The sequence below is a fragment of the Leptonychotes weddellii genome, chromosome 3, assembly GCF_054177405.1.
Source record: "Leptonychotes weddellii isolate Sample4059 chromosome 3, ASM5417740v2, whole genome shotgun sequence".
Lineage (NCBI taxonomy): Eukaryota > Metazoa > Chordata > Mammalia > Carnivora > Phocidae > Leptonychotes > Leptonychotes weddellii.
In genome coordinates this window covers 428,913-453,732 of record NC_138371.1, presented here as the reverse complement: position 1 = coordinate 453,732, position 24,820 = coordinate 428,913, and the positions used below count along the sequence as shown (strand labels likewise).

The 24,820-nt window shown below is 52.7% G+C and overlaps 2 protein-coding genes across 6 annotated transcripts in view; one reads left to right on the top strand and one right to left on the bottom strand.

Moving 5' to 3' along the window:
* Positions 1 to 4,078, top strand: part of ANO7 (anoctamin 7) — a 24,992-nt gene extending 20,914 nt beyond the window's left edge. The window contains 2 exon segments of the mRNA XM_081815281.1: positions 2,936 to 3,026; positions 3,459 to 4,078. Coding sequence (XP_081671407.1) covers positions 2,936 to 3,026; positions 3,459 to 3,578 — 211 coding nt within the window. The 3' untranslated portion in view covers positions 3,579 to 4,078.
* Positions 4,079 to 6,280: 2,202 nt separating this feature from the next.
* HDLBP (high density lipoprotein binding protein) overlaps positions 6,281 to 24,820 on the bottom strand; it is a 72,834-nt gene continuing 54,294 nt past the window's right edge. For all 5 annotated transcript variants that reach the window (XM_081813212.1, XM_081813213.1, XM_081813215.1 and 2 more), the window contains exons 13-28: positions 23,834 to 23,938; positions 23,594 to 23,707; positions 22,653 to 22,739; positions 22,356 to 22,487; positions 18,856 to 19,074; positions 16,010 to 16,231; positions 15,703 to 15,921; positions 14,886 to 15,024; positions 13,223 to 13,377; positions 12,226 to 12,330; positions 11,908 to 12,042; positions 10,755 to 10,898; positions 7,803 to 7,988; positions 7,195 to 7,311; positions 6,876 to 7,004; positions 6,281 to 6,744 (exon numbers count right to left, since the gene is read on the bottom strand). In XM_081813212.1, the coding sequence (XP_081669338.1) occupies positions 6,658 to 6,744; positions 6,876 to 7,004; positions 7,195 to 7,311; positions 7,803 to 7,988; positions 10,755 to 10,898; positions 11,908 to 12,042; positions 12,226 to 12,330; positions 13,223 to 13,377; positions 14,886 to 15,024; positions 15,703 to 15,921; positions 16,010 to 16,231; positions 18,856 to 19,074; positions 22,356 to 22,487; positions 22,653 to 22,739; positions 23,594 to 23,707; positions 23,834 to 23,938 (2,295 nt within the window). In that variant the 3' untranslated portion in view covers positions 6,281 to 6,657. The remainder of the gene's footprint in view (positions 6,745 to 6,875; positions 7,005 to 7,194; positions 7,312 to 7,802; positions 7,989 to 10,754; positions 10,899 to 11,907; positions 12,043 to 12,225; positions 12,331 to 13,222; positions 13,378 to 14,885; positions 15,025 to 15,702; positions 15,922 to 16,009; positions 16,232 to 18,855; positions 19,075 to 22,355; positions 22,488 to 22,652; positions 22,740 to 23,593; positions 23,708 to 23,833; positions 23,939 to 24,820) is intronic.

Here is a 24,820-nt window from a genome sequence, read left to right as displayed (position 1 = left end):
TCCATACTGTTTTCCAGAGTGGCTGCACCAGCTTGCATTCCCACCAACAGTGTAGGAGGGTTCCCCTTTCTCTGCATCCCTGCCAACATCTGTCGTTTCCTGACTTGTTAATTTTAGCCATTCTGACTGGTGTGAGGTGGTATCTCCCTATTTCAGCTACCTTTTAAAATATGCTGATGCAAACTTGTTCATCATAAGATGATTTTCTTAAGCTCTTCTGTTTTGGTAGTTATGACCTCATTTTCTTTTCAGATAGAATTTTTGTTTCTCTTAAAAATCAATCTTCTGGACTTGACACCTTAACTCATTTGTTTTGTCTTTCTTGGGTTTTAATAAGTGAATTTATGTCTCTAAGTTTACTTGAACCTACCCCTTAAAAGCCTCATTTCGTTGGTAACACCTCTGTCCTTTACTTCTGAATATTTCATAACTGCAGTTGTGATCTCCCTATTTATCCACGAGTTATTTAGGAGAGTAAGCTCCCCAACGTGGAGGTTTTTTGTTTTTCTACTTTTAAAAAATCATTGATTCTGGGGTCATTGCTTGGAGCTCAGAAAGCCTGAAGAGTCCGGATTCTGGGGTCATTGCTTGGAGCTCAGAAAGCCTGAAGAGTCCGGATTCTGGGGTCATTGCTTGGAGCTCAAAGAGCCTGAAGAGTCCGGATTCTGGGGGTCATTGCTTGGAGCTCAGAGAACCTGAAGAGTCTAGATAATGCAAATCTGTCACATTTGTTGAGTTTTCCTTTACGACCTGCTCAGTGGATTTTTGCTGTTTCAAGTGAACTTGAATCCTATGTTTTGAAGCAAGGCTCTCTATATACTTACGAGGTAAAGCTTTTCTGCTCAGATTTCCATTTTCTTTTTCCCCCTGCTCTGTCGGACTCCGATAGAGGGTGAGAATCTTTCCAGGAATGTAGTTGTCAGTTTCTTTGTGTACTTGTCTCCTCTTGCTTTATGTATTCTGAGGTTCTCGCAAGTTGCAAATAAGTTCATATTTATGATTTCTTCATAGTGGATACTTTTTCATTTCTTTTTCCTTTTTATTTCTCTTCTGCTTTCTGGTGGCTGAGTAGAAGTGTTCTCTCTTTTCCTCTTTTTGCTCATTTGGAACTGATGGTGTCCATTTTTATTATTTTAGAGGTTACCCTTACATTTTTAGCATTCATTCTTAACTATATAAACGTTCCTTACCAAGACTGTAGGGATTCACTCGTCTCCTTTCCCTGTGTGACAAGGATCTTCACACATTTACTGCTGACGGAGCACCCACCACTGCACCTTATTATCGTTACACAGTTTAGTTTTACTATTAAAAAATAAAAACACTTTTATGGGCACCTGGGTGGCTCAGTTGGTTAAGCGACTGCCTTCGGCTCAGGTCATGATCCTGGAGTCCCTGGATCGAGTCCCGCATCGGGCTCCCTGCTCGGCAGGGAGTCTGCTTCTCCCTCTGACCTTCCTCCCTCTCATGCTGTCTCTCATTCTCTCGCAAATAAATAAATAAAATCTTTAAAAAATAAAAAAATAAAAACACTTTTAGTCATTTGTTAACACATCTATTTGGTGCATTTTAGTAGCTTCTGTGGCTATGGTTTCTTCTGCATTGCCTTCCCTCTGAGTTCATTTTTATTCTTGCCTGGAATTGCACTTTCAGGAATGGTGTGTGGTTGGCAAACCCAGACATAGGCTGGTTTTTACATCAGGAAATATCTCTTTGTCTTTCAAATAGCAGGCATACAATTCTAGGTTATTTTCCCTCCTCTCTTTGGCACTATTACTCTCTTGTGACCTGGCTTTTCTTGTAGGAAGCATTGGTAGCATTAGAAAGTTTTTTCCTCATTTTCCTTGACTTGTGTCATGGTAGAGTCTACTTAAAAGTTGAAACTCAGTGTATGCTTTTGATCTAAAAGGTGATGTCTTCTCTTTTAGTTTCGGAAACCTCTCCACTTCATTGTTTCCAAGAGCTTCTCGGGGCTCCCGGGTGGCTCAGTCGGTGAAGTGTCTGCCTTCAGCTCAAGTCATGTTCCCAGCGTCCTGGGATTGAGCCCCCATTGGCCTCCCTGCTCAGTGGGGAGTCTGCTTCTCCGTCTCCCTCTCCCTGCAGCTCCCCCTGCTTGTGCTATAAAATGAATAAATAAAATCTTTAAAAAACAAACAAAAAAGCCCCCCCAAAACAAACAGAGCTTCTATAGTCTGCATTCTCAGCTTCTGGAACTCCTGCCACGTTGGAGTACCTCTGATTTCCCTTCATGTCTCCTGAGGGCACGGTGAGTATTTGTTACATCTTCTGGCTCTCTGTAGAGCATTCAGGGTGACTTCAAAGAATTGTCTCCGTGTCCCCAGTCTCTCTTCTGTTGTGTCTAGTTTAGCCACTGAAAGCTTATTACATTCATGGATGGTTTTTCCCTCAATTACTGTTTAATATTCGAGATTTTCCCCCTCTACAGAGTTGGCCCTGGTAGTGCTTTCCATGGAGTGCAGCATGTAAGTTTATGTCGCACCTTATCAGAAGTACAAGAAGCTGTCAAAGGATGGCAAGATGACAAACCAGAAATACCGAGCTTATTCAGTCAGGGAGAGCGGTGCTGGGCAGGCAAGTGTGAGTAGAGCTCGCTGCTGGTCTCGTGGAATGGCACGTTCTCACGGTTAGGGTGACACCACCCATAGAACCACAGATTTATTGTATTAGCACATCCGCTGGACAATAGGACATTTGCCACTGCGGGGCCCAGTTTAGGCTACAGGGGAATGGGACAATCCAGCCCATCCATCCCTTTGGAACCCCAACACTGAAAGCTGAAGGTCCTGTCAGAGTACCCTGGGTAGGAATACTCCTCCTCCACGCGCCCTCAGGTAAGCCTGGCCCAGAGTCATAGGATCATGGGAGGAAAAGGCGGAGTCCCAGCTGCCCACACTGACTTCCCGGTCTCCTGCAGGTACCAGGCTTTCAGGGAAGATGATGAGCACAATTCCCCGACCTACTGGAATCTTCTGGCCATCTGCCTGGCCTTCAATATTGTGTTTGAGGTTAGCCAGGTTCCCAGTTCCCCAGCTGGCTTCTCCTACTGGCCCCGCCCTCAGGATGCCTTGCCACATCCACCACGTGGTGTGCAGGTGTTGGGGGGATGGGGGTGCAGACACACCATCACCTGGTCGCATCACAGCTCTCCTGCGCACGGTCTTCTCCCCACCTTGGGGACGGTCGATCCCTGCCTGGCCTCTGTCTCTGGTCACTGCAGTGTCCCAGGAGGCTCCCCAGGGCCCCAGAACCTGGGACAGGTCTCTGTAGCCGTGGCTTCCGCCTGCTCTGGGGATTTCCTCGGCTACACCGCTGTTCTCCAGCTCAGCCCACACCTGGGAGCAGGTGCCCACACCTGGCCCTGTTCAGGCCGCTCTAGGCATCTGTTCTACAAAGGGCGGGTGCCTTCTGCTGCTGCTCATACTGTGTCCTGCTCCCAGCACGTGGTGTTCTCCATTGGCCAGGTCCTCGACCTCCTGGTGCCCGACATTCCTGAGTCTGTGGAGGCCAAAGTGAAGCGGGAGTACTACCTGGCCAAGCAGGCACTGAGAATGAGGTGAGCCCCTCCGCCCCCCCCACCCCTCCTGTGTCACCTTCCCTTGTCCACCAGTGGCATGGCGCCTGGCCCAGTGCTCTGCCGTGGCACGTGACAGTCCACGGTCGGTCCAGTCACTCCCTCCTGCACCCTTTCCTGAAGACAGGCTTTCTCTGGAACAAACTGAGCAAAGGACAACAGCTCCCTGGGCTCGGAGAAGAGTCTGGGCCCACGGCCTACAACGCCAGGAGTCGGCCATGCCTCACCCGTCCCCTCCCTCTGAAGTCACAGGGGTCACCTCAAGTTGGCAGTCACACCTGGAGGGCAAGGACTCCGAGGCCCCAGAGCTATCAAAGGCTCACCGCCCTCGAGAGACCACAGCTCACCTCCTGCCCCTTCTTGGCCCAGAGCGCTGTGCCCTCAGTGACCCTGGGTCTCTGCTCATGCACCTTACCTCCCAGGTGCTGGCTGGGGGCCCCCAAGCCCAGCTGACTGTAGCAGCAACGGCTGGAGCTGCTCCCTGCCATGTCTCTCCCAGCCCCCAGGCCAGGTGGCTCCTCTCACCCCTGCTCAGGGCCCACTGCCTGCTTCCCTCCCAGCCCCTCGCCTGTCTGCTCTCAGGGCACCGATCCACCTCCCACATACGCCAGCTGGGAGAATCACACCAGAGACTAGAACTATCCATGGATATCCAGTTACCACTCAAGAGCATGCTAAAGACACCCCTGGTTCCACGGGACCAAAAAAAGACATGCCGCATGACAAAATGAGTTCTAGCACACTGTATCCGGTTTTGGGTTTTATTTTAGAATTTATAAAATTCCAGTGTCATCCATATTCATAAGCCTTTACACATGTTTGCATATAATCTCCAGATTCCAAAATTAAGGCCAAGGGACGGATCATAGCTATGGAAACACATGATATGGAAGACATTCAACAAAGGAAATGGACACGCACACCCCACCCTGCCCAGGGCTGTCCCAGCAGCAGGGTGGCTGCAGGAGACCAGGCCTGGGCAGGGTCACCAAGCAATCTTTAGTAACAACCACCAAAAACAGAGCACACAAGATCCCAAGTACAGTTTAGGGAAGGGAGGGGAGGTTTGCATCTACAACATTTAGCAATAAATGCAAATGTGCAAAAAACCTGTTGTGAAAATTTAAAATTTACCTCTAGGGAAGGGCAGGGGTGGGGGTGGCGGAAGGAAGCTGTAGAAAAGACGAAGGGAAGAGGGGTTGGGGTAGACGCCGTGGGAGTCAGTCGGAAGGGCAGGCAGAGGGAACAAGATGGCCAACAGGAAAGGCTCCAAGCCTCATGCAGGTGGAGAGGAGGTGCCCTTTCCCAATCAGGCTCCCCAAGAGATGGAGGGGGTGCTCCTGGAGAAAGGCCGGGCAGCGCCGCCCCTCCTCCCTCCGTCTCCTCACCGGGCCTGCTCTGGGGTCACCCAGCCTGTCTGCTGAAGTGCGCGTTCTCCCCTACCCCGGTCTATCGCTCCTAGAGACGGGCACACTGCAGGCTGCCGCAGTGGACGGGAGCTTGCGAAGACAGCTCAAGGTTCACTTGTCAAGTGATTCTCAGTCTACTCAGAATCTCAGAGTCAGAAGGTCACCAAGCTTCAGTTAATGGAGCTCGAGGGTGAAGGATGGGGGCGCAGGGGTGGCACAGGCTGTGTGTGGGACACATGTCGGACACGCGTCTGGCCCCTAGGAACTCCAGTACCTCGGGGTGGAACAACATGACAAGGCCCAGTCGCCTCTGTGGGGGCAGAGGCAGGGAGGGGGAGGCTAGACAGCAAGACAAAGGGCCCGTCCTTGTTCCCACACGACACAGCACACGGGCACCTCCGCACTGCCCGGGGCCCCCTTTCCTCTCTAGAGCAGACCTTCAACAATCGGGGGGGGCGGGGTGCGGCACTTTGTCTCGCCAAGGCCTGGGGTCCAACACCCAGTTCCCCACCACGCACCTGAGACAGAGCAGACCCTCCCTTACTGGCAGCTGGTCCTCTGGTCCAGGCCAACCGACCACCTCTCTCCACCCCAGGACTACGAAGCCTGCCTCTCCAAGCCAACTCCCGGAGCCTGCACACAGAACAGCTGGGCATGTGTGAGAGGACAGCCTGGGTGAGCCCCAGCGCTGCAGCAAACATGCCACCACCAGAAACCTCTGAAGAGCGCTGGGGGTGGCACTCCCCTAAGCACGGGACCACGCCACGCTGGCTCTGAGGTAGAAAGGAGGCGACTCAACACCTGGCCACACGTGGGCGTGGGCACGAGGGAGGAGTGGATGGTCTACCCCGCGGCTCTGCGGGCCTCCCCTCTCCGTCCCCGCATTCCTCAGGCCACACCAGGCCACCACGCCAGCCACAGTGGACCCAGACGGAGACTTGCAGCCTTGTCCTCAGGCTTCGCTCACCAGACTTGGGGTCTCCAGCGCTGTGTGGTGCGGGGGTGGAGACACTTGGTGCTTTCAGACCCAACGTGTGTAAAGCCAAGACCGCCTGAGAACCTGGGTCACCCTTCTGCCTTTCTGGTCCCCTCTGGGTCCACCGCGGCTCTCCTTTGGGTCCGGGCGCTCCCAGTGTGCACACTGGGTCTTCCTCCCCACCCTGTGGTCTGGGCTAAGTGGGCTTTTTGGCAGCTGGAAGAAGGTGGATTGCATTTGACAAGGAGGGTCTGGACGGCAGGCAGAGGGAGGAAAGGAGGTGGGAAAGGAAGAGGGCAAACGTTTTGGCTTTTATAAAGTCAAGGAAATTTATTTCCTGAGGTCACGACACAGGAAGTAGACCCAGCCACAGCTGTGCAGCTCTCACAGTGGAGGCCAGAGCCTTACTGACATGCTGGATGAGCCGGGACGCTTATAGGGAAATGTCCAATTACCTCTGTTAGTGTTCGCAACAGTGGAGAGCCGTCCCAGAGCAAAGGTGTCAGGGAGCAGATCCTGAGCGCACGCGGGGTGCTGGCACGCCCAGCTTCACTGCGAGACCTCGGGGAGGGGGAGGCGTCAACAATTTATGGAGGGTCCAGCTGCTGGGTCAGATTGAAACAAACCATGTGTGGTGGGGTTTGGGGCAGCAGGCTGGAGAGGTTTCTGCTTTTTGATCATTATCGTTTGGGGCCCCATGGGAGGGTCTTGGGGGCCACCTGAGCCCCAAAGCTGGGAAATTCTTCAGAGCTGCTCATATCAGGGGCCTGTAGGGGGAAAGAGCGCACAGCTTTAGTAAGGAGCTCCCACCTGAGCAGCTTCCCAAATGGAGAGGTAAGTGCCGCTCGCAGGTGCTCCCCCCTCCCAGGGCACACGGAGGGCCAGAACAGCATCTGACCTTCTCGCTGCTGTTCGCGGTCCAGGGAGCGTCCCGGACCACAAAGCCCTTGGATGGCGCTTTGGACTCCTCGTGGGCTGGCGGCTTCATGTACAGCTGCAGGGCCTCACTGTCGACCACGTCAGCCAGCTGTGGGCACAGGCGGGGGGGTGAGGGGGGGTGTCGGTCTGCAGCAGGCATGCACGACGACCAGGCTCGCTCAGGGGAGACCCTGCACCCGGCATGCCCCTGGGAGCAAATGCACATGGCCTTGCTGTCAGCCCCGGCCAGTCAGAGGCGGGTGTCCCGGGTATAAACCTGCTGCCCAACCACAACTCACGTATTCCTCCTCTAGGTTGAGGATGTGGTCGATAGCTTCTTCCACATTCTCTGGGAGCCCTGTCACGGTGACGCAGTTGGGGTCTGGGGCTCCACTCTGCGGGAAGCGAATGTCCACCTGGAAGGAGCACGCACAGCAGCTGGAGGTGGCTGGAAGCCCTCCACCTGGGGTCTCTGAACCAGAGGCTCATGGTTAGGCACGGCTGGGAATGGTGGGTTTCTAGTGAAGTTTTCCCAAGTTAACCTTGTTCTCAGGAGGCAAAGGTCCTATACGTCAGAGCTAAGCATAACGTGACACATACAGAAGCCGCTGGTGCACTGTGGGGGAGCCCCTCCCGCGGCCAGTGCAGGACACCGTCCAACGCTATCAACGGCACATGGCTGTGCCCTCTGCACTGCCTCACCAACTCAGGGACAGGCACCCGAGCGTCAGAGGTCTCCCTTCCAAACCCTAAGTGAGGTCGGCAGCTGAGGCAGGAAGACCTGAGGCCCTCCACTAGCCCGTGTGGGAGGAAGTGCCCCCGCCAGAGCAGGAAGCACGTGCCCCATTGCACCCACCGTGCCCCCAGAACTTAATGGCACCCCTCCACGGCTTGGCTGGGGACCCACCTTGAATTCATCCATTATTTTGCGGATGGCTTTGCCACGGGCGCCAATGATGCGGGCGTGAACACGGTGGTCCAAGGGGACATCCTCAGAAACCATCTGTTCAAGTTCACCCACAATTTTCAATATGGCGTCCCGGGCAGCTTCTGTATTCTTTTCATACCCTGTGATGGTAATTTGGTCCTGGGGCTGAGAAAGGAAAAACTGGTCAGAAGAGGGGACGCCCCTAGAAATTCCAGGCTGGGAGCCCCAACCCAGCAGACAAGATCTGTGAGACGACAAGAGGCAGCACGGGCTGAGTGAGGTAGGCCTCACCTTGAGGGTCGACACTGACCCGCTCAAAACCAAAAAAAACTAGAAAAGAACATCAGGTGCTGATTTAACACAGGTCAACAACGCCTACTAGCTCCTGCCCACTCCCCTCCCACCCCCACCCCCACCACAAAGACACGTATGGGAAAAGAAAGGGCACCTGCACACAAAGACAGCTGCAGGAGGGGGCACAGTGTTGGTGACCCCGGGCCCTGCATCTGGAGGTGTCTTGCTGGAGACAGACCGACCTGGAGAGAAGGTTCCAGACACCATGGCCAGCACTCCACAGCCACAGTGCGCCCCAGCCCAGGGCCTCCCTCCTACATGCACACGGACAGGCGAGGGCACCACATCTATAGAGCGTGGGCAGCGCAGAGACACGACTCAAGGCACAAGGAACACGTGAACACAAAATCACACCCACACGCCACGTTCTTTAAGACGAGAGAACATACTACACCTGAACATGAGCAACGGAACAAAGGACCAGACAGCAGAAACACTTGGAAACAAAGCAGAAGAGCACACGCTTCAAGACCTGCCCAGGAGAGAGGCCACAAAGACCACAGGAGACCACAGAGCAGCAGCTAGTCCCCTGATGCCCAGCACCTGCCACCCGCTGACGGGCGCCTCGCCAAACACCAAGACCAGAACATTCCGCCAGTGGAAGCATAACCGTCACAGGAAAAGGCTGCGTATGAAGAAAATATGGCCACCCAACCCTCTTCGGCTCGTGAAATATTAACCACAGTGGTCTGAACCCCAAATGACAACTAAAAATGTAATATTTACATAGAAAAGTTGAAGGAAATAAACATAGTGAAGGTGAGGAGTTTAAAAACTGAATTCTCGGGGCGCCTGGGTGGCTCAGTTGGTTAAGCAACTGCCTTCGGCTCAGGTCATGATCCTGGAGTCCCGGGATCGAGTCCTGCATCGGGCTCCCTGCTCGGCGGGGAGTCTGCTTCTCCCTCTGACCCTCCCCCCCGTCATGCGCTCTCTCTCTCTCTCTCTCTCTTTCAAAGAAATAAATAAAATCTTTAAAAAAAAAAAAAAAGTACAACCCAAAGGATATAGTTAATAAAATTGTAGTAATTTAAAATAAAGAAATAAATAAAAACTGAATTCTCACTATTAAAAATATTAAAAATTATGGGCACCTGGGTGGTTCAGGTCATGATCTCAGGGTCCTGGGATCGAGCCCCACACCATCCAGCTCCCTGCTCAGTGGGGAGTCTGCTTCTCCCTCTCCCTGCTCTTGGGCTCTTACTCACTCTCTCTCTCCCCCTCTCAAATAAATAAAATCTTAAAAAAAAATAAAGTTAAAAAAATAAATAAAAACATTAAAAATTAGAGAGGCACCTGGCTGGCTCATTTAGAAGAGCAGTTGACTTCTGACCTCAGGGTCATGAGTTTAAGCCCCACATTAGGCATACAGCTTAAAAACAGATACACAAACAAAACCCCACAAAAAATAAAAAAGAACAGCAGTGTAAATGTGTCTGTTAGAAATGCAGAGGCAGACAGAAGGATGCACTTGGGGAAGGTAGGACCAGGCAGGAGGCAGACAGGAGAGGTGGGGGCTGTGGGGTGAGCCCCGACAGGCCTGCCTGCCTTTCTGAACTCAGGTAACTGTGCGGCTCACAGACTTGGGCTGGGGAGAAAAAGAAGCTACAGACAGACGGCCTGCCACAGTGCATGGATGCAGGTTGAAAGGCCAGAGTCTGGGGCACCTGGGTGGCTCAGTTGGTTGAGCGACTGCCTTAGGCTCAGCTCATGATCCTGGAGTCCTGGGATCGAGTCCTGCATCGGGCTCCCGGCTTAGCAGGGAGCCTGCTTCTCCCTCTGACCCTACCCCCTCTCATGTGCTCGCTCTCTCTCATTCTCTCTCTCAAATAAATAAAATCTTTTTTTTTAAAGATTTTTTTTTATTTGAGACAGAGAGAGAGAGAGAGTATGAGCAGGGGGAGAGGGAGTGGGAGAGGGAGAAGCAGGCTCCCTGCTGAGCCAGGAGCCTGATGCGGGGCTCCATCCCAGGACCCTGGGACCATGACCTGAGCTGAAGGCAGATGCTTAATGACTGAGCCACCCAGGCGCCCCAAAATAAAATCTTTAAAACAAAATTTCGGCCAGAGTCTGTAGAGGCGTGTTGGGATTTGCTGGCCACAAGATTCCGAGCAGACCATTTCTGGGTGCTCTGCACACCACTGCAGCAGACGCAGAGACTGGGCTGCCGCTGTGCGTTAAGACTGTGCTGGAAGGGGCCCCTATGGCAGCCAAGAGGACAGGCAGGGGAGTGATGGGCGGGGGAGGGTGCTCCCTGAAGGACTGCACCTGTGGGGACAACTGTATGGGAGGGACCCAGCTGGAGCCCCAGCTTGCCTGCCAAGATGACCAGGTGGGCAGGGGAAAAGTGCCCCAGGTCCACGCAGCGATGCAGGCTGACACGGACCGAGACAGGGCCCAAAGCCCAAGCCAAAACTCGATCCTCAGAGACCTGCCACTCTGCACTCTGCCCTCTCTCCACCCACCTGGGCACATTCTAAGCTTGCCCACTCACTGCTCCCAGGTCAGGATGAGGTTACAAGAGTCCATATGCCCCAAAATGCTCCGGCAATGGAGTCTGACCCAAGCAGTCATTCTTACCTGGCTCCCATCGTCCTTATCTGGAAACTGAATGTTCACATCATGTTCCAAGCGGATTTGTGTAATCACTGCCCCCTTCCTCCCAATAATTTTGGGATGGTATTTGGGGTCCACAGTGACGCTCAGCTTAAAGCTCCTTAAAGCCTACAGATAAGACAAGGGTGGAGGAGTTCAAGCCCGACCTTCACCATCACACGCAGCCACGTGCCTCACCCCCCTTTCTGTCCTGGACCCCAAAGGTATCCCCAGCGACAAAATTGGACACTGCTTTCCTGCTAACCTCTGTTGTCACCCCACCCCAGTAGCTCAAGGACCAGCCTGTAAGCAAGAGCACAGACCCTTCAGAAAGGACTACTCGGGCGCCGACAAGGCTGGCGTGGCAAGTGGTGAGCTCTGAGCTCAACTTTCTAATTGGTTTAACAGGGATCTGAAGTATAAAAATGTTTGGGGGGGGGGAATCTTTCAAGGCTGGGGTAGAAAAGCAGGCCTGAAGGAAAAGCGGGCCAGCCAGCCTGAGACATCCGTGGCCAGAGGCTGAGACCGTTGGAACCACACTCAGGTGTGTGAAGTCTGTGGGCCATATCCCCAACACGACTCCAGGAAATCCTCCTCAGCAGGAAGCCCGTGACCCACATCATCTGTAACAGGGCTTCTGGAGGGGACAGCACCCGGCCACACCGTTCACCTCAGGAAACCCTCCAACACCAGCTCTCCAGAGGGCAAGTGGGTCTTGAACCCTCCTCAAAGCAGGAAAACCGAGCAGTGAGAAGGTCCACGTGGGTCCGCGGACACCACCCCTGGACCACACCACTCACGTTTGGGGGTCTTTCGCAGCAACGGCTCCCAGGCCTCTCCAACCTGACCTTTCCCATGTGGCTGGAGGCACCACACATGGCACGTTTACTTTGAAAAAAAGTGCTAACAGGGAATCTAACTTTGCTGCAGTCTTAAGGAAGAGAAAAGTGCCCTGCTCCTAACACTGCATCTGAAGAGAGGCCACTGGGCACAAAGCACGACAGGGTCGGCCGGGTCCTCCTCCAGTCACCCAGCCAAACTGGCTGCAGCGTGGTCAGGGTGCTGGTGATGCTCTGGCAAGACGAAGGCCGAGGACCGCAGCTCTGGAGGACGCCCCCACGGCCCAACGGACACCCACCCGGTCCTCCTGCTCAGCCTGCAGCTCCTTCACGCGCTCCAGCAAGCCAGCCTTGGCCCGATCCAAATTCACGGCAAGGCCAGTGATGGCGATGATGTCGGACTGCAGTTCCGGCGCTGGCACGTGGATGTTCACCTACATGGAAACAGGAATGGACCTGATGTAGATGGGGTCCTGGACGAAGACACAGGGGCGGCCGGCTGCTGCACGGCTAAGAGCAGGAAGAAGGTGCACCGCCAAGGGGCCGAACTGCCAGAGGCCCTCGGGAGGGCTCCCACCCAACACTGGCTCCAGGGAAAAGACTGCAAATCATGGTACCTCAAACTCATCCATCATCTTCCGGATCCCACTCCCCTTCTGCCCAATGATGTACCGGTGAAGGTCAAAGGGTACCTCCACTTCGATGGTGACAGGAACCAGTGCCTGCAGGGAAGACGGTCAGGGGCAGGCCTGAGAGCTAGCGGGGAGCAGAGTGACCCTGTGAGAATTAGAGGGAGCTTCCTGGAACCTTCCATGCTGTTCCGTCTAAACTGAGACCAGCACCCAGGCTTTTAACTCAAAAGAAGACACAAAAAAAGAACATGGAATCAAGGGGCACCTAGGTGGTGGCTGGTTAAGCGTCTGACTCCTGATTTCGGCTCAGGTCATGATCTCAGGGGTCCTGGGATCAAGCCCTGCATTGGGCTCCACACTTGGGGAGTCTGCTTGGGATTCTCTCTCTCCCTCTGCCCCTCTCCCTGCTTGCTTGCTTGTGCGTGCACGCTCTCTCTTAAACAAAACAAAACAAAACAAAACATGGAATCCATTTTTTTAAGATTAATGCCAACAGGGCAAACTTTCAGAAAGTCAACCGCAAGCTTACACTCTTAAATGTGACAGACCACTTACAGAAACAAAATGAAACAGAACAAACTGAAGCCAGGAAAAAAACCAGAGCAATCTGAGGCTTACAGAGGGGGACCAGTGGGGCTCAGACGCAGAAGCTGGCCCTGCCTCCCGGCCTCACTGATGTCAAAGACAGACTGTGGCCAAGCCCACGTGGGTCTTAGAGATGACAGCAGCACTTAAAACAGTGCCCAACAGGTAGGTGGCATTCAGTTAAGTATTCACAGCACAAAGCACTCATCCTTACAAGTCCGAGATAGATTTGGTTCACTATGTGACAGAAAAGGAAACCGAGGCTGGAGACCACATGCCCCCTGCTGTCACTGAAACCCGTCAGTTCCGTGCCCGCCAGCAGCCCCCAGGTGCTGGACTCTGTGCCCCAGGCCAGTGAGACCAGCGCCACCGGCAGTCAGTGTCAGGCCGCACCCACCTCGAGGGCTTCCTTGGCGGCCTCACACTTTTCTTTACGGCCAGAGATGATGATGATGTCACACCTCCTGGGGGAGCCAGGGTCGGCCTCTTTGGCGTCCCTCCCGTCTCCGGCATCGTCCCCGTTCTCCTGGACTGACGGCTCTACACTGTGAACTGGGGAGACGAGAGGGGGGACAGCTCACATGCCGACTTTGCACCCTCCAGGCAAACACGTGTGAAGCACCCGCCACGTGCTGGGGGGGGTGGGGAGGGAAGACCCATACGCGCCTGGCTTCCCAGGAGGACATGAGTCACCTCAACTCAGGCGGAGCTGGTTACCTTGGAGGCTGGCGTGTGGGAGGCATGGGGTACGGCACCCACTGTGTTTGAGGGGCAAGGAGACTAGAGCCCAAGCCCTGGGGTTGGGACATGGCCGTGGGGAGGGGCCTACGACACAGGCTGGGAGGGAGGAGGGGAGAGGGCACCAGCTTCTTATGCCAGGAGGCAAGCAAGCGAAACTCAAGGATGAAGGGACAGGACACTTGACACAGACGCCGGCTGGTGGGGGACCAGGTGTGCACCCGAACGCAAACGCAAGGCTCGTGGGGCAGGACAGAATGCAGCAGTCTGTACAACAGGAACAAGTGTGAACGAGCAACAGCGGGACGCCGAAGCAATCACAGTCCTGCACCCAACTGTGGGGAAGGTCGGCTCTGCAGACACTTTCCAAAGTGGCAAAATTTGAACACCGACTAAATTCGGTAACAGTACCATATACTGTTAGATCTTCTGATTCTGATGACGGATGTACCCCAGTTACCACAAATGACGTCAAAAAAAAAGTTCTCATTCTCAGGAAGGAGCCACTAAAGGTAAGTTTGAAGAGTACACTCCAATGACTTAGAAAAAATGACTGTATGCATAAAAGAAGGGGGGGCAAAAGAAAACAAACTGAATTTGAATAACGAAGATAGAAAATACATCTTTATCCTATGCAGTTTTCCTCCGTATGTACTCAGAACAGCCCGTGCGCTCTCAGGGCAACAAGAGAGTCAGCGGCCGCGACCAGCTCTGTACAGGACAGAGCACACGGAGTGGACACCGTCGCCAACCGGACCAGATGCATCCACCGACATCAGTCCAAAAAGACGACACACTTGGCTGCAACCTGAGCGGGAGGCGGGTCTTGGGAAAGTCAGCTCTGAGACCCCTCGCTGTGCAGGTCACCTCATGACTGCCTACCACCCGACTGTCCCCGAGGCACATGCAGAGCCAAGCGATAAACAGGACGTTGGTGCGAGGGGCTGTAGTGGAGGGGCAGCCAGGGTGCCTGCCTCTCAAGGGGTAAGACCCGCCAAGTAGGGGTGCTGGGGGAGAGGCAGCTGCAGTGGGCAGAGCGGAAGCAGCCCTAGCACACAGGTCACCTGGGACTTGTGAGAAGCCTCAGAACCAAACTCAGGGTGGCAGCTGGGGCGGGTGCTTCCCTGCTTCAGAGGCGCAGGTGCTCTGCCCTCCTTTGCCGCATCACCCGCTGCAAGCCTCCTGACGCTACAAGGGCACCCATCACCCTGCAGCAACTGAGAGAGCCCACGTCCTAGGGAAGCTCCGGAACTCCCCAGGCAGGGCCCATCCACACACCTCCTGCTTCCCCACTCAGCACAGAGCTCACCGCTGGGACCCACCTGGGTTCTCCTCTCTGTCTGGGAACTTAATCTGAACATTATAGTCCCGAGTAATCTGCTGGATTCTGGAACCTTTGGGGCCCATGACAGATCGATGGAACTTCTGGGGTATGGCACATTCTATGGTCACTTGGGCTTCCTGGGGGGGTGGGGGGGTGCAGGGCACAGCAAGAAAGAAAAAAATAAAGGCAAAGGTTAACTGCTTAGGGTCAGTGCACATCCTCACCAGCCTCCACTCAGTCCTCCGCAGACACCTCAAGTGCTCCAAGTACAACAGGGTGGAGAGAGGAGGGGAGTGAGGCAGGAGCGAATGGGATGCCTCCTTCTGACACATTTCCCAGACACAAGAAAGTACTGATGACCCATCTACACAAAATGGCACCGAGGCTCGCTGCCGCCCAGAGCTGGAGTACAGCCATTTCTGCGCGTCCTGCACAGCTAGGTGCTGTCCCTGAAGGGTGGCTGCATGGGCCAGTGACAGCGAACGCTGGGGCTACGACTCCATAAGGAGGCGCTGGGACTGATGGTCAGGGAAGTACTTCCCAGGCCGCGGCAGGGGAGTGCCAGGAGGGAAAACCCAACTGGTTTCCATGTGGATCCGCTCTGACAGGCCCTCCCCTTTCGTCTCTTCTCTTCCCTTTGGAGAGAGGCTGGTTCCTTGCACAAACGGCATTTCATCATGTTTTAAAACGCCGCTGGTTAGGAGCAGTATTCCCTCCAACTGTCAGGATGAAGGCCAGAGGCTGAGAGCCCCTAGCCCCTCGCTTTGCCCCTGGCTGTTGGGGCCAAGAACCCTGCCACCCTCCCAGGCACCTACCAGGTCCTCAATGATCTCCTGAATGCGCTTCTTGGCCGCCTCCACACAGTCCTTGGCACCCTTGAGGGTGACCTTATCACTCTGTGTGCCAGAGCGTGGGAAGCTAACCATCACCCCACCATACTCTTCAGCAATCTCCCGCAAGACCTGGCCCCTTCGGATGACAAAATGGCGGTGGTGCTTGGGATCCACCAGCATGTAGTCTTCCACCACGTTATCCTGGGGCATGGAGAGAGGGGGAAAAGTAAATGACCCTGCTGACCAAGCCTGACAGGACAACCAAGGTGCAGCGCCCACCGGGCCTTACCAGGTTCTGGATGAGGGCCTCCAGCTCCTTCTGAGCCTCCCTGACAGCGTCCTCCTTCCCGATGATGGTGATCAGGTCCTGATCCTTGTCCTCAGCCGTTGGGAATATGATGCGGGCTCCAGTGTTGTCACGCACCTTGCGGATTTTGCCGCCCCCTTTGCCAATGAGGAACTTGTGGTATTCTGGCTTAGCACGGAGGTCAACGGTGAAACTCTTGGTTTGCTGTGGAAACCAATCCCAGATACACTGGCCTGGTGCCACCTGCCTGGTCCCCTGAGCAGGTAAGTAAGGGGGCCTAGAGAACAAAGGCCTGCGGCTATCAAGCCTCAGCAAAACAAAGGGATGGACACCCAGACAGGAAGTACTTACGGCCCCCTCTGCCGTCCAGACACTGAGATGGCTCAGAGCATGCACATTCATAGCCCCAGTCCTGCCACTTACCGGCAGTGACCCAAACAAAGCCCTGCACGCTGCTCTCCACCTACAGAGGGGACTTAAGTGAGTATGGCCTCGGGTGCTACGGGAGTAGGGGCGCACCTGCAGAGCAGGTAAGCCCACGGTACTGCCAGCCCCACCCCCAGGCACAGCGCTCCTCCTCCTCCCCAAGTCGAGCAGAGTGCTCCCTGTCCAGGCCTTCCCCTGCTCGGGCTACAGGGGAGCCCACACACCAACCGCAAGGCCCAATCTCAATCTCGGACAGACCCAAGCCAACCAAGGTCCTCATCTGACACCAAGAAGCCAGGCCCCAGCAAAGGCCCCGACATGATGACCTTGTTGAGGATGCCAGCTCATCTGGCAGATTCACCAGGAGAGCACATGCACCTTCAGGCTGACTCAGACCCACACAATGCCTTCTCCTCTCCTTCCCTGTATTCTGGAACCTGGCGCATGAGCACGAAGAAACACAAAGGAAAAGAAGGTCTGGCAGCATGCTAAAAAGTAACAAGCGAATGAATTTTGTTATCTCTGAACTGCTGATTTCCCAAACACCCCTGAGAGAGTCTTCAGACACAGACACTGGAAAATAGCAACATTATTAAAAAGCTAACAAGCTAGGTGAGCCTAGCCCAGCAACACAATGAAGGACAGCATACCTAAACCAAGTGGGGCTCATCCCGGAAAAGCAAGGTTAAACTTTAAAAAAACAAACAAAAAACCCCCCCAAAAACACTTAAAAAATCTAATACATATGCTTAAAGAAAGAGAAACCATGCTGTCATGTCAACAGATACAGAGAAAGCCTCCTACAAAGTCCCACCCCCGTTCCCGTTCCCGCAGTAGCTCTCAGCAAACTTGTAGCAGAAGGGAGCTTCCTCAACTTGACATGGAGCTTCTTTGGAAGACCCACAGCTCATTTCCCACTCAATGCTGCAGGACTGAGCTCTCTCCCCAAAGTTCGCCAATGAGGCGCAGCCGTCCCCTCTCACTGCTCCTCAACACTGTACTGGAGGCCCAAGCGATGCAGTGAGACCACACCTACAGGTGTATGGATCAGCAGGAAAGAATTCAACGGTCTGTTCACAGACAATGTGTGTTACACAGAAAACTCAAGAATCCACAAGAAATGTTACTGGAACTGATAACTGAACTTTAAACCAGACGCATAAAACAAAGCCCATATAAAAATATTAGATATATTTCTACATGCTACAGTAACTAGAAATTAAAATGAATTAAAAGGTACCATTTAACAACAGCAGTCACTAAAAAGCAAAATAGTGAGGATTTAAATTGAACAGAATATGAATGAGATCCGCATGCTAAAAACTACAAAACACCAATGAAAAATCGAAGACTTAAAATTTAAGAACACAACCCAGAAAACTCCAAACTCCTCAGTTGTCAATTCTCCCCAATTTGATCTTTAGATTCAACACAGTCCCAGTCCAAATCCAAGCAGGATTTCCCCCTAGAAACTGTTAAGCTGGTTCCAAATGTGCACAGAAGGGCAAAGATGCAGAATGGCCAGAGCAGTCTGGAAAAGCGCAAAGCTGGAGGGATCTCCCAGCCATCCCTCCCTATGGAGTTGCGAGAACACAGCACGGTCCAGAAACAGACCCACACGTGGGTTCTGACAAAGGGGCAAAGGTGACTCAACGCAGAATTTCAGGGGTGATGGCCAAAACTTTTTTTTTTTTTAAAGATTTTATTTATTTATTTGAGAGAGAGAATGAGATAGAGAGAGCATGAGAGGGGGGAGGGTCAGAGGGAGAAGCAGGCTCCTCGCCGAGCAGGGAGCCCGACACGGGACTCGATCCGGGGACTCCAGGATCATGACCTGAGCCAAAGGCAGTGGCTTAACCAACTGAGCCACCCAGGCGCCCCGGCCAAAACATTTTCACTGCAGTGGTGGTCACATGAGTTTGTTTATGCTCATCAAAACTCAGAAGTATACGCTAAGAAAGGCGGGTGTTATCGTCTATAAATCATACTTAAAAAAACAAAACAAAACAAAACCCAGGGGTGCCTGGGTGGCTCAGTCGGGTAAGTGTCTACTTTTGGCTCAGGTCGTGATTCTGGGGTCAAGGGATCGAGCCCCATGTCAGGCTGCAGGGAGCCTGTTTCTTCCTTTCCCTCTGCCACTCCCCCTGCTTGTGCTCAATCTCAAAGAAATAAAATCTTAAAACAAAACAAAACAAAAACAAAACCCCAAACCAATAAACCAAATAGCAAATTTTCTGTACTGTGTAAGTAGGCTTTGACCTGCCAAGGCCTTTGTTCAGCAGCGGCAGAATCAAAGACACAAAAAGGTGTCTGAGGCAATTTCCTGACCTGCCACAACAACGGGGCGAGGATTTCTACCAAGAGGGGGACACAGGGCCGTCACTCCCGGGCGTGAAGCTCACCTTCTCCTCGGCCAGGTGCAGGAGCTGCTTCTTGGCCTTCTCCACATCCGAAGCAGGGCCCCTGATGACAACAGTGTCACTTCCCGAGCCCTCCACTGGGAAGTGAATGTGCACCCCGCCACACTCCTCCATGATGGAGCGGATCAAGCGGCCCTTTGTGCCGATGAGGGAGTTGTGCAGCTTGGCAGGAATCGAGACCTCCAGCTCGGCTATATTGGCCTGAAATGACACACAGTCTGTGAGGTGTGGGACACACGGCGGCATGCCCACTGCAGAGGGGCCTGGAGCCCTTGTGCTTGTGGGGACATGTGTGGGGGGCTGGGGAGGGGAGCAGCTTACACAGCATAGAAGGAAAGTCTCCACATCACACCATAAAGCAGAGACACAACCGAGATGCCCATGGATCATCAGCCTTTCCTATTAAAGCCCTGCCTCCAGTCAAGGTGAGACAACAGGGCCCAGATTTACCTCCTGTGAGAAACAATGGTGTTCAAGACACTGGAGACGGGAAACAAGCAAGGTGAGCATGATGACGGTCCCCTGGCTGAGACCCTGCTTTGAGGACACAGAGCTGACAGTCTGGGGAGAGCAAGACTGGTAGAAGCCGCGTGAATTGGAGTTTGCTCCCACACTGACATCACCGGGGGGGAGGGACAGCAGTGCACAGAACTGTCTACACTCTGGGACACTGGGTGCAGGGAGGCCTCACCCCAGGAGTGGGAAGGAACACCCGAGACCAGGCACTGCTGTGACCCCACCTCATGTATCTTAAGAGCAAGTCCAAAAAGGAGCCAAGTACTTCAAAGTACCTTAGCAAAGCTAAGACATTTATAGGAATGCAAAAATATCCAGCATCCACCCAAGTAGACGTCCTAATTTCTGGCATCCAACGAAAAAATACCATTCAAAGAAACAAGAGAAATCACTCAGTGAGGAAAGAACAGAAAACAGTCCAGAAGTGACATAGACATTAGAACCAGTGGGTCGAGAACATGACTACAAGCATTTTCACGACTGCATGCATGGTAAAAAAAACCCAAAGGGAACACTGAGTGTGTCATGTGTAAAAATGAAATATTCCACCCTGAACTTCCATAGGTGAAAATGTCTGAAATGAAAAATACATTAGATGGGATTACAGGCAGATTAGACACTGCAGAAAATTAATGAATTCAAAGAAACTAATGGGAAAAATACCACTTCTCCTTTCCACCCAAATAAATAACGTACCAGTGAACCACAGGACCACCTCCAGCCGGCCTAGTCCAAAGTAACTGGAGTCCCGACGGGAAGGACAGGAAGAACTACTTAATAATAATGACTCCAGGGGTGCCTGGGGGGCTGAATCAGTTGAGCCTCCGACTCGATTTTGGCTCAGGTCATGATCTCGGGGTCATGAGATCGAGCCCCACAGGCTCTGCGCTCAGCGGAGAGTGTGCTTGAGATTCTCTCTCTCCCCCTTTGCTCATGCACACGTTCTCTAAAAAATCAATCAGTCAATCAAGAAGGACCCCAGGTTTTCCAAATTTGACAACGCTGAAGTCTTTGCATCCAAGAAGCTCAATCAACTCTAACCAACATGAAGAAAAGGACGCCCAGACGCATGGTAACTTTCGTAAGGCTTGCCGCCCTTGTGACAATCCTAAATACAGCCAGAGGAAGTCTGTGCAGAGGAGGAAAGCCAAGGAGGACCTCAGATGTGTCCGCAGAAACCCTGGGAAGGCCCTGAAGCAAAGTCCTAAGTCCTGAAAGAACACCTGCGGCCTGAGGTCCGCCGCTGGGAACACAGAAAAGCTCAGCCTAGCTGGAAGACGGTCTGGCACTTCCTTACAGAACTAAACACACTCCGACCGTATGACCCGACTTACTACTAACACCGAGTGCAAGAAGCCAGTGTGAAACAGCACTGTGTTGTGGGGCTGGGGACGTGGACACGGAGACTTGGGTGATAAATGGGGGTTCGCAGCTTCTCAAACTGCGCTGCAACCAGCACAAAGTCACTTAGAGATAGGGCCTAAGTGGAGGATGTACACTAAAAACCCTAAAACCACCACAAAAATAAAAGTTATGTCCAATAAGCCAAAAAGGAGATGAGAGGAGTAAGAAAACTGTATTAAATCCAAAAGCAGGCAGAAAAAGAGAACAAAGTAGACGGGGCAAACAGAAAACAAATGCAGGACACCTCCGTAAAACGACCACGACCAGGGCCTGGGGAGGGGATGGAGAGGGGTTTGCAGGTACAGCTTCTATTTGGGGAGATGGGAAGGTGCTGAAGACAACAGCGGGGAGAGCCACATAGCTGATGCCCGGGGTCGCACACGAAGGTGGTAAATTTTGTTACGTGTATTTTCCACAATTCTAAAAATTAAAAAATTTGTATTTAATCACACTTACTAAACAAATGTAATAAAATATGTAACATAATACATGATACACAGATTTACTAATGTAATTAAATGTAAAAACCTCCATTTAAAAAAGGCAGAGATTGGGGCATCTGGGTGGCTCAGTCGGTTAAGGTCTGACTCTTGATTTCGGCTCAGGTCATGATCTCAGGGTTGGGAGCTGGAGCCCCGTGTAGGGCTCTGCACTGGGCGTGGAGTCTGCTTGTCGTTCTCCCACTGCTCCTCCCCCCACACTCACTCTCTAATAAATAAATAAAATCTTTAAGATTGAATAAAAAAAGCTGCCTAAAAGAAACCCACTTTAATGAGAAAAAATAGATTTCAGAGCAAAGACTACTACCAAGGGTAAAAGAAGATAATTCTATAATGACACAAATTACACGTATCAGGAACATGAGACATCAGCACAGTGAAAGCACAGTATGGGAATATTATGAAAAACTTCATGCTAAAAACCTTGACAACCTAGGGAAAAAAAACCCTTGAAAGCTACAAATCTTAGGCGAAAAATTTGTGCACGCAGGGACCTATCACCCAGGAAAGAAACAAAACCGACTGACACAGGACAACACAGATGCATCTCAACGTAGCTGCTCCATGTGAGAAGAGCTCGAGCTGCGAGAGCAAACACCATGATTTCTTTTGTACGAGGACACAGGAAACTCGACAATCCCCTGTGGCTGAAAGCAGATGAAGGGCTGGACAGGCAGAGTGGCGGGGTGGGGGCTGGCAGGACAGAGGAAGGTGCTGAAATGGGGCATGAGGACACCTCCGGGGTGCTGGATATGCTCATTATCCTGAGCATGGAGAGTCCATGCATGTACAACATAGGTCAAAACTTATCAAACTGCATACTTTAAACATGAAGTTTCTTACATGTTATCTTTCAAAAATTAAAAAAAAAGACTGTTATGCCTTCAGGACCGGATGATTTCCAAGCACTCAAATCCAGTGCTACTGCTCAGGTCTAGTGGTAAGCACGGCCCCAGGTGTGTGGCAGGAGGCCGGCCACGGGCCTGCACTGCTATGGGGAGAGCTGATGAGACACGATGATGGGGAGCCTGGCACATGCCCTGTCACACAACACCCCATTACCAGGTCTTTCTGGATGGACAGGATGCGGCTCCGGGCGGCCTCACAGTTGGCTCGCTTGCCTGTGATGACAATGGTCTCTGAATTGCTGTTCTCTGCTGGAAGGTCGATCTTAGTGTTGCTTTCTTCCCGAATCTACCAGGAGACAGGGGACCATGAGAAGTGACTTCCCAGTTGAGACACTTGGAACCCAGGGCTGGAAAGTAAGGCTCCCTCCTTCAACTTTAAGCCAGAATGGCACAGGGCTTTGGGGGGCAGGCCGAGGGGAGCCAAGATTCAGGGGACAAGCTGGTCGGTCACCTTTTTAATGTTTGCGCCTCCTTTCCCAATGATGTTCTTGTGAAATTGTTTGAAGATCGGAACAGAAATTGAATAGCTATTTTCCACCTTAAAAACAAAAGAGGTGGCACCATTAGCCATCATGCTGGACAGTGACGTGTCCCTTCATCCGTGAGGGAGTATGAAATGACAGGATTCGCTATTAGAAACACACACTTGGATCCTGCTCGTCTCCCCCTAGGACCTCTGACCTTTAGATGGAGGGATAACTTACCCAACAATAAGCTAACCTGGCATGCCACTGTCAACCGATGCAAAGCCACCTTGATAAAAAGTGGCTCCCCATAGAACCTGCCACCTGTTCAGTGCAAGGTCCGTAATCCAGAAGCCATGTGTTGGGTGCCCTCAACGGACACTATGGGTAGGAGGGAGTCCTGGCCACCAGGCTGAGAGAAGTAAGCCCAGAACACACAAACCCCACCACGCCGTGGCAGTGTGAACGAGCTCAGTGCTGGGAACGCACCCACCAGCAATCTGAGGCAGTGGTGAGCTCGGTCCAAGCCCCATGAGAAACCACAGAAAGCATGAGCCCATCTGCAGCCTTCCCATCAATAACCACCCTCAGCACTTTCCAAACAGCCGGCTCTCATTCCAGCTTCTTAAGAAAATAGCCAATCAATAAATGGCTCCCCATACTGCCTGTGCAAATCTCTCTCCTCACTGGATGGGACAGCTTATCCAGGTATCTGAAGATCCCTTAAGGGAACAAGGAGCCTGGAACCCCACCTGAATTCCACGGAACACTGAAGTCCTAAGAGTTGTCGGCACCCCTCCATCAATGGCAGACCAAGCCCGGGCCTGAGTGTGCCCCCTGAAGCAGGGGTTCTGATGGGATACGCCCCCCCAGGTCTCTCTGCCACCGGCGGCGCTATCACAACCAAGGATGGGAAACATCCCCCTACCAGATCTGCCACCATCTTCTGCATGTATTTTGTGCATTTTTCCACCTCATTCTTGGGCCCTCTGAGTTGAACAATATCACTTTTTTGTGCTGGGTCTGGAAAGTTGATGATAACCTGGAACAAATCATCACAAATTCAAGTTCAGTTACTGGTAAGGACTGGATTCTAAAATACTGAGTATCTCTAAGTGGCAATCAATCACTCCAAGGGGGCTGAAGAATGCCACTGGGAAACCTTTACCTCTGGGAATTTGTCACGAATTTCACGGATCCGTTCACCCTTCTGCCCAATGATTGTGCGATGGAATCTCTGCTCAATAATCAGATCCTTGGTGCGCTCGTTTTCCTAAAAGCACAATTCAAGTAGAGGACATTACAGCAGGAGGCTCCGGGAGCCCAGGGAGCACAGCAGTGCCCTGTGGCATCCTTGGAAGTCACCAGCCAGGAGAGAGCACCCGCTAGAGGACACCTGCTCTCTCCAACAACACAGGCTGGGCATTATTCTCCGGAAGGAAGTACAATTCAACAACCGAGCAGGGACCCTTCAACTGAAAGTGGTACTGCAAGTAGCCTTAGTCACCAAAGCAGTTCAGTCAGCGCTTCTGTGCTGACCAGAGCAAGAGACCAGGAGGCCTAACACTCTGCAGGACAGGTAGCGATCCTTCCTGAACACAGTATGGTTCAGACCACTGCCCTGTGTGGATCATTAAGAATGAATAATGAACTTGCATCGTTCTCACCCTCCTCCAGGTCTCACTAAAATGTCACCAGAAATACACAAGAAGCAGAGCTGGGATAAAGAAAACATACTACCAGTCAACCATCTGAAAGAACTCAGGGGAGATTCTGGATCAGACTGGCACCAGGTTTAAAAAGAAACAAGGGTTTAGGAGCCCAACACAGGTACAAGACACCCCAGACCAAGGGGGCCCTGGCCAGACGGGAGCTCAGGGATGGTCAGGGAACAGCGGGAGGCCGCATGCACTGGCTTGCAGCTGAGGACAAGGGAATGTCTACTGTCAAAAGGGGGCCTCTGCTCTGAGGGGAGGCTCCAGGCTTGGGAACCGGTGCGAGCAGACGTGGGGGGCTTGCTCCCTTCCCCAGTGAGGCACATGCACTGCCCTGCCTGAGGCTTTCCTGACGTTCTGCACGTGTCTGTGTTAAGCTACGATCACTCACGCAGTAGGTAACGCCTCTGGATTCTGAAAGGCACCCGTGACCCCTACAT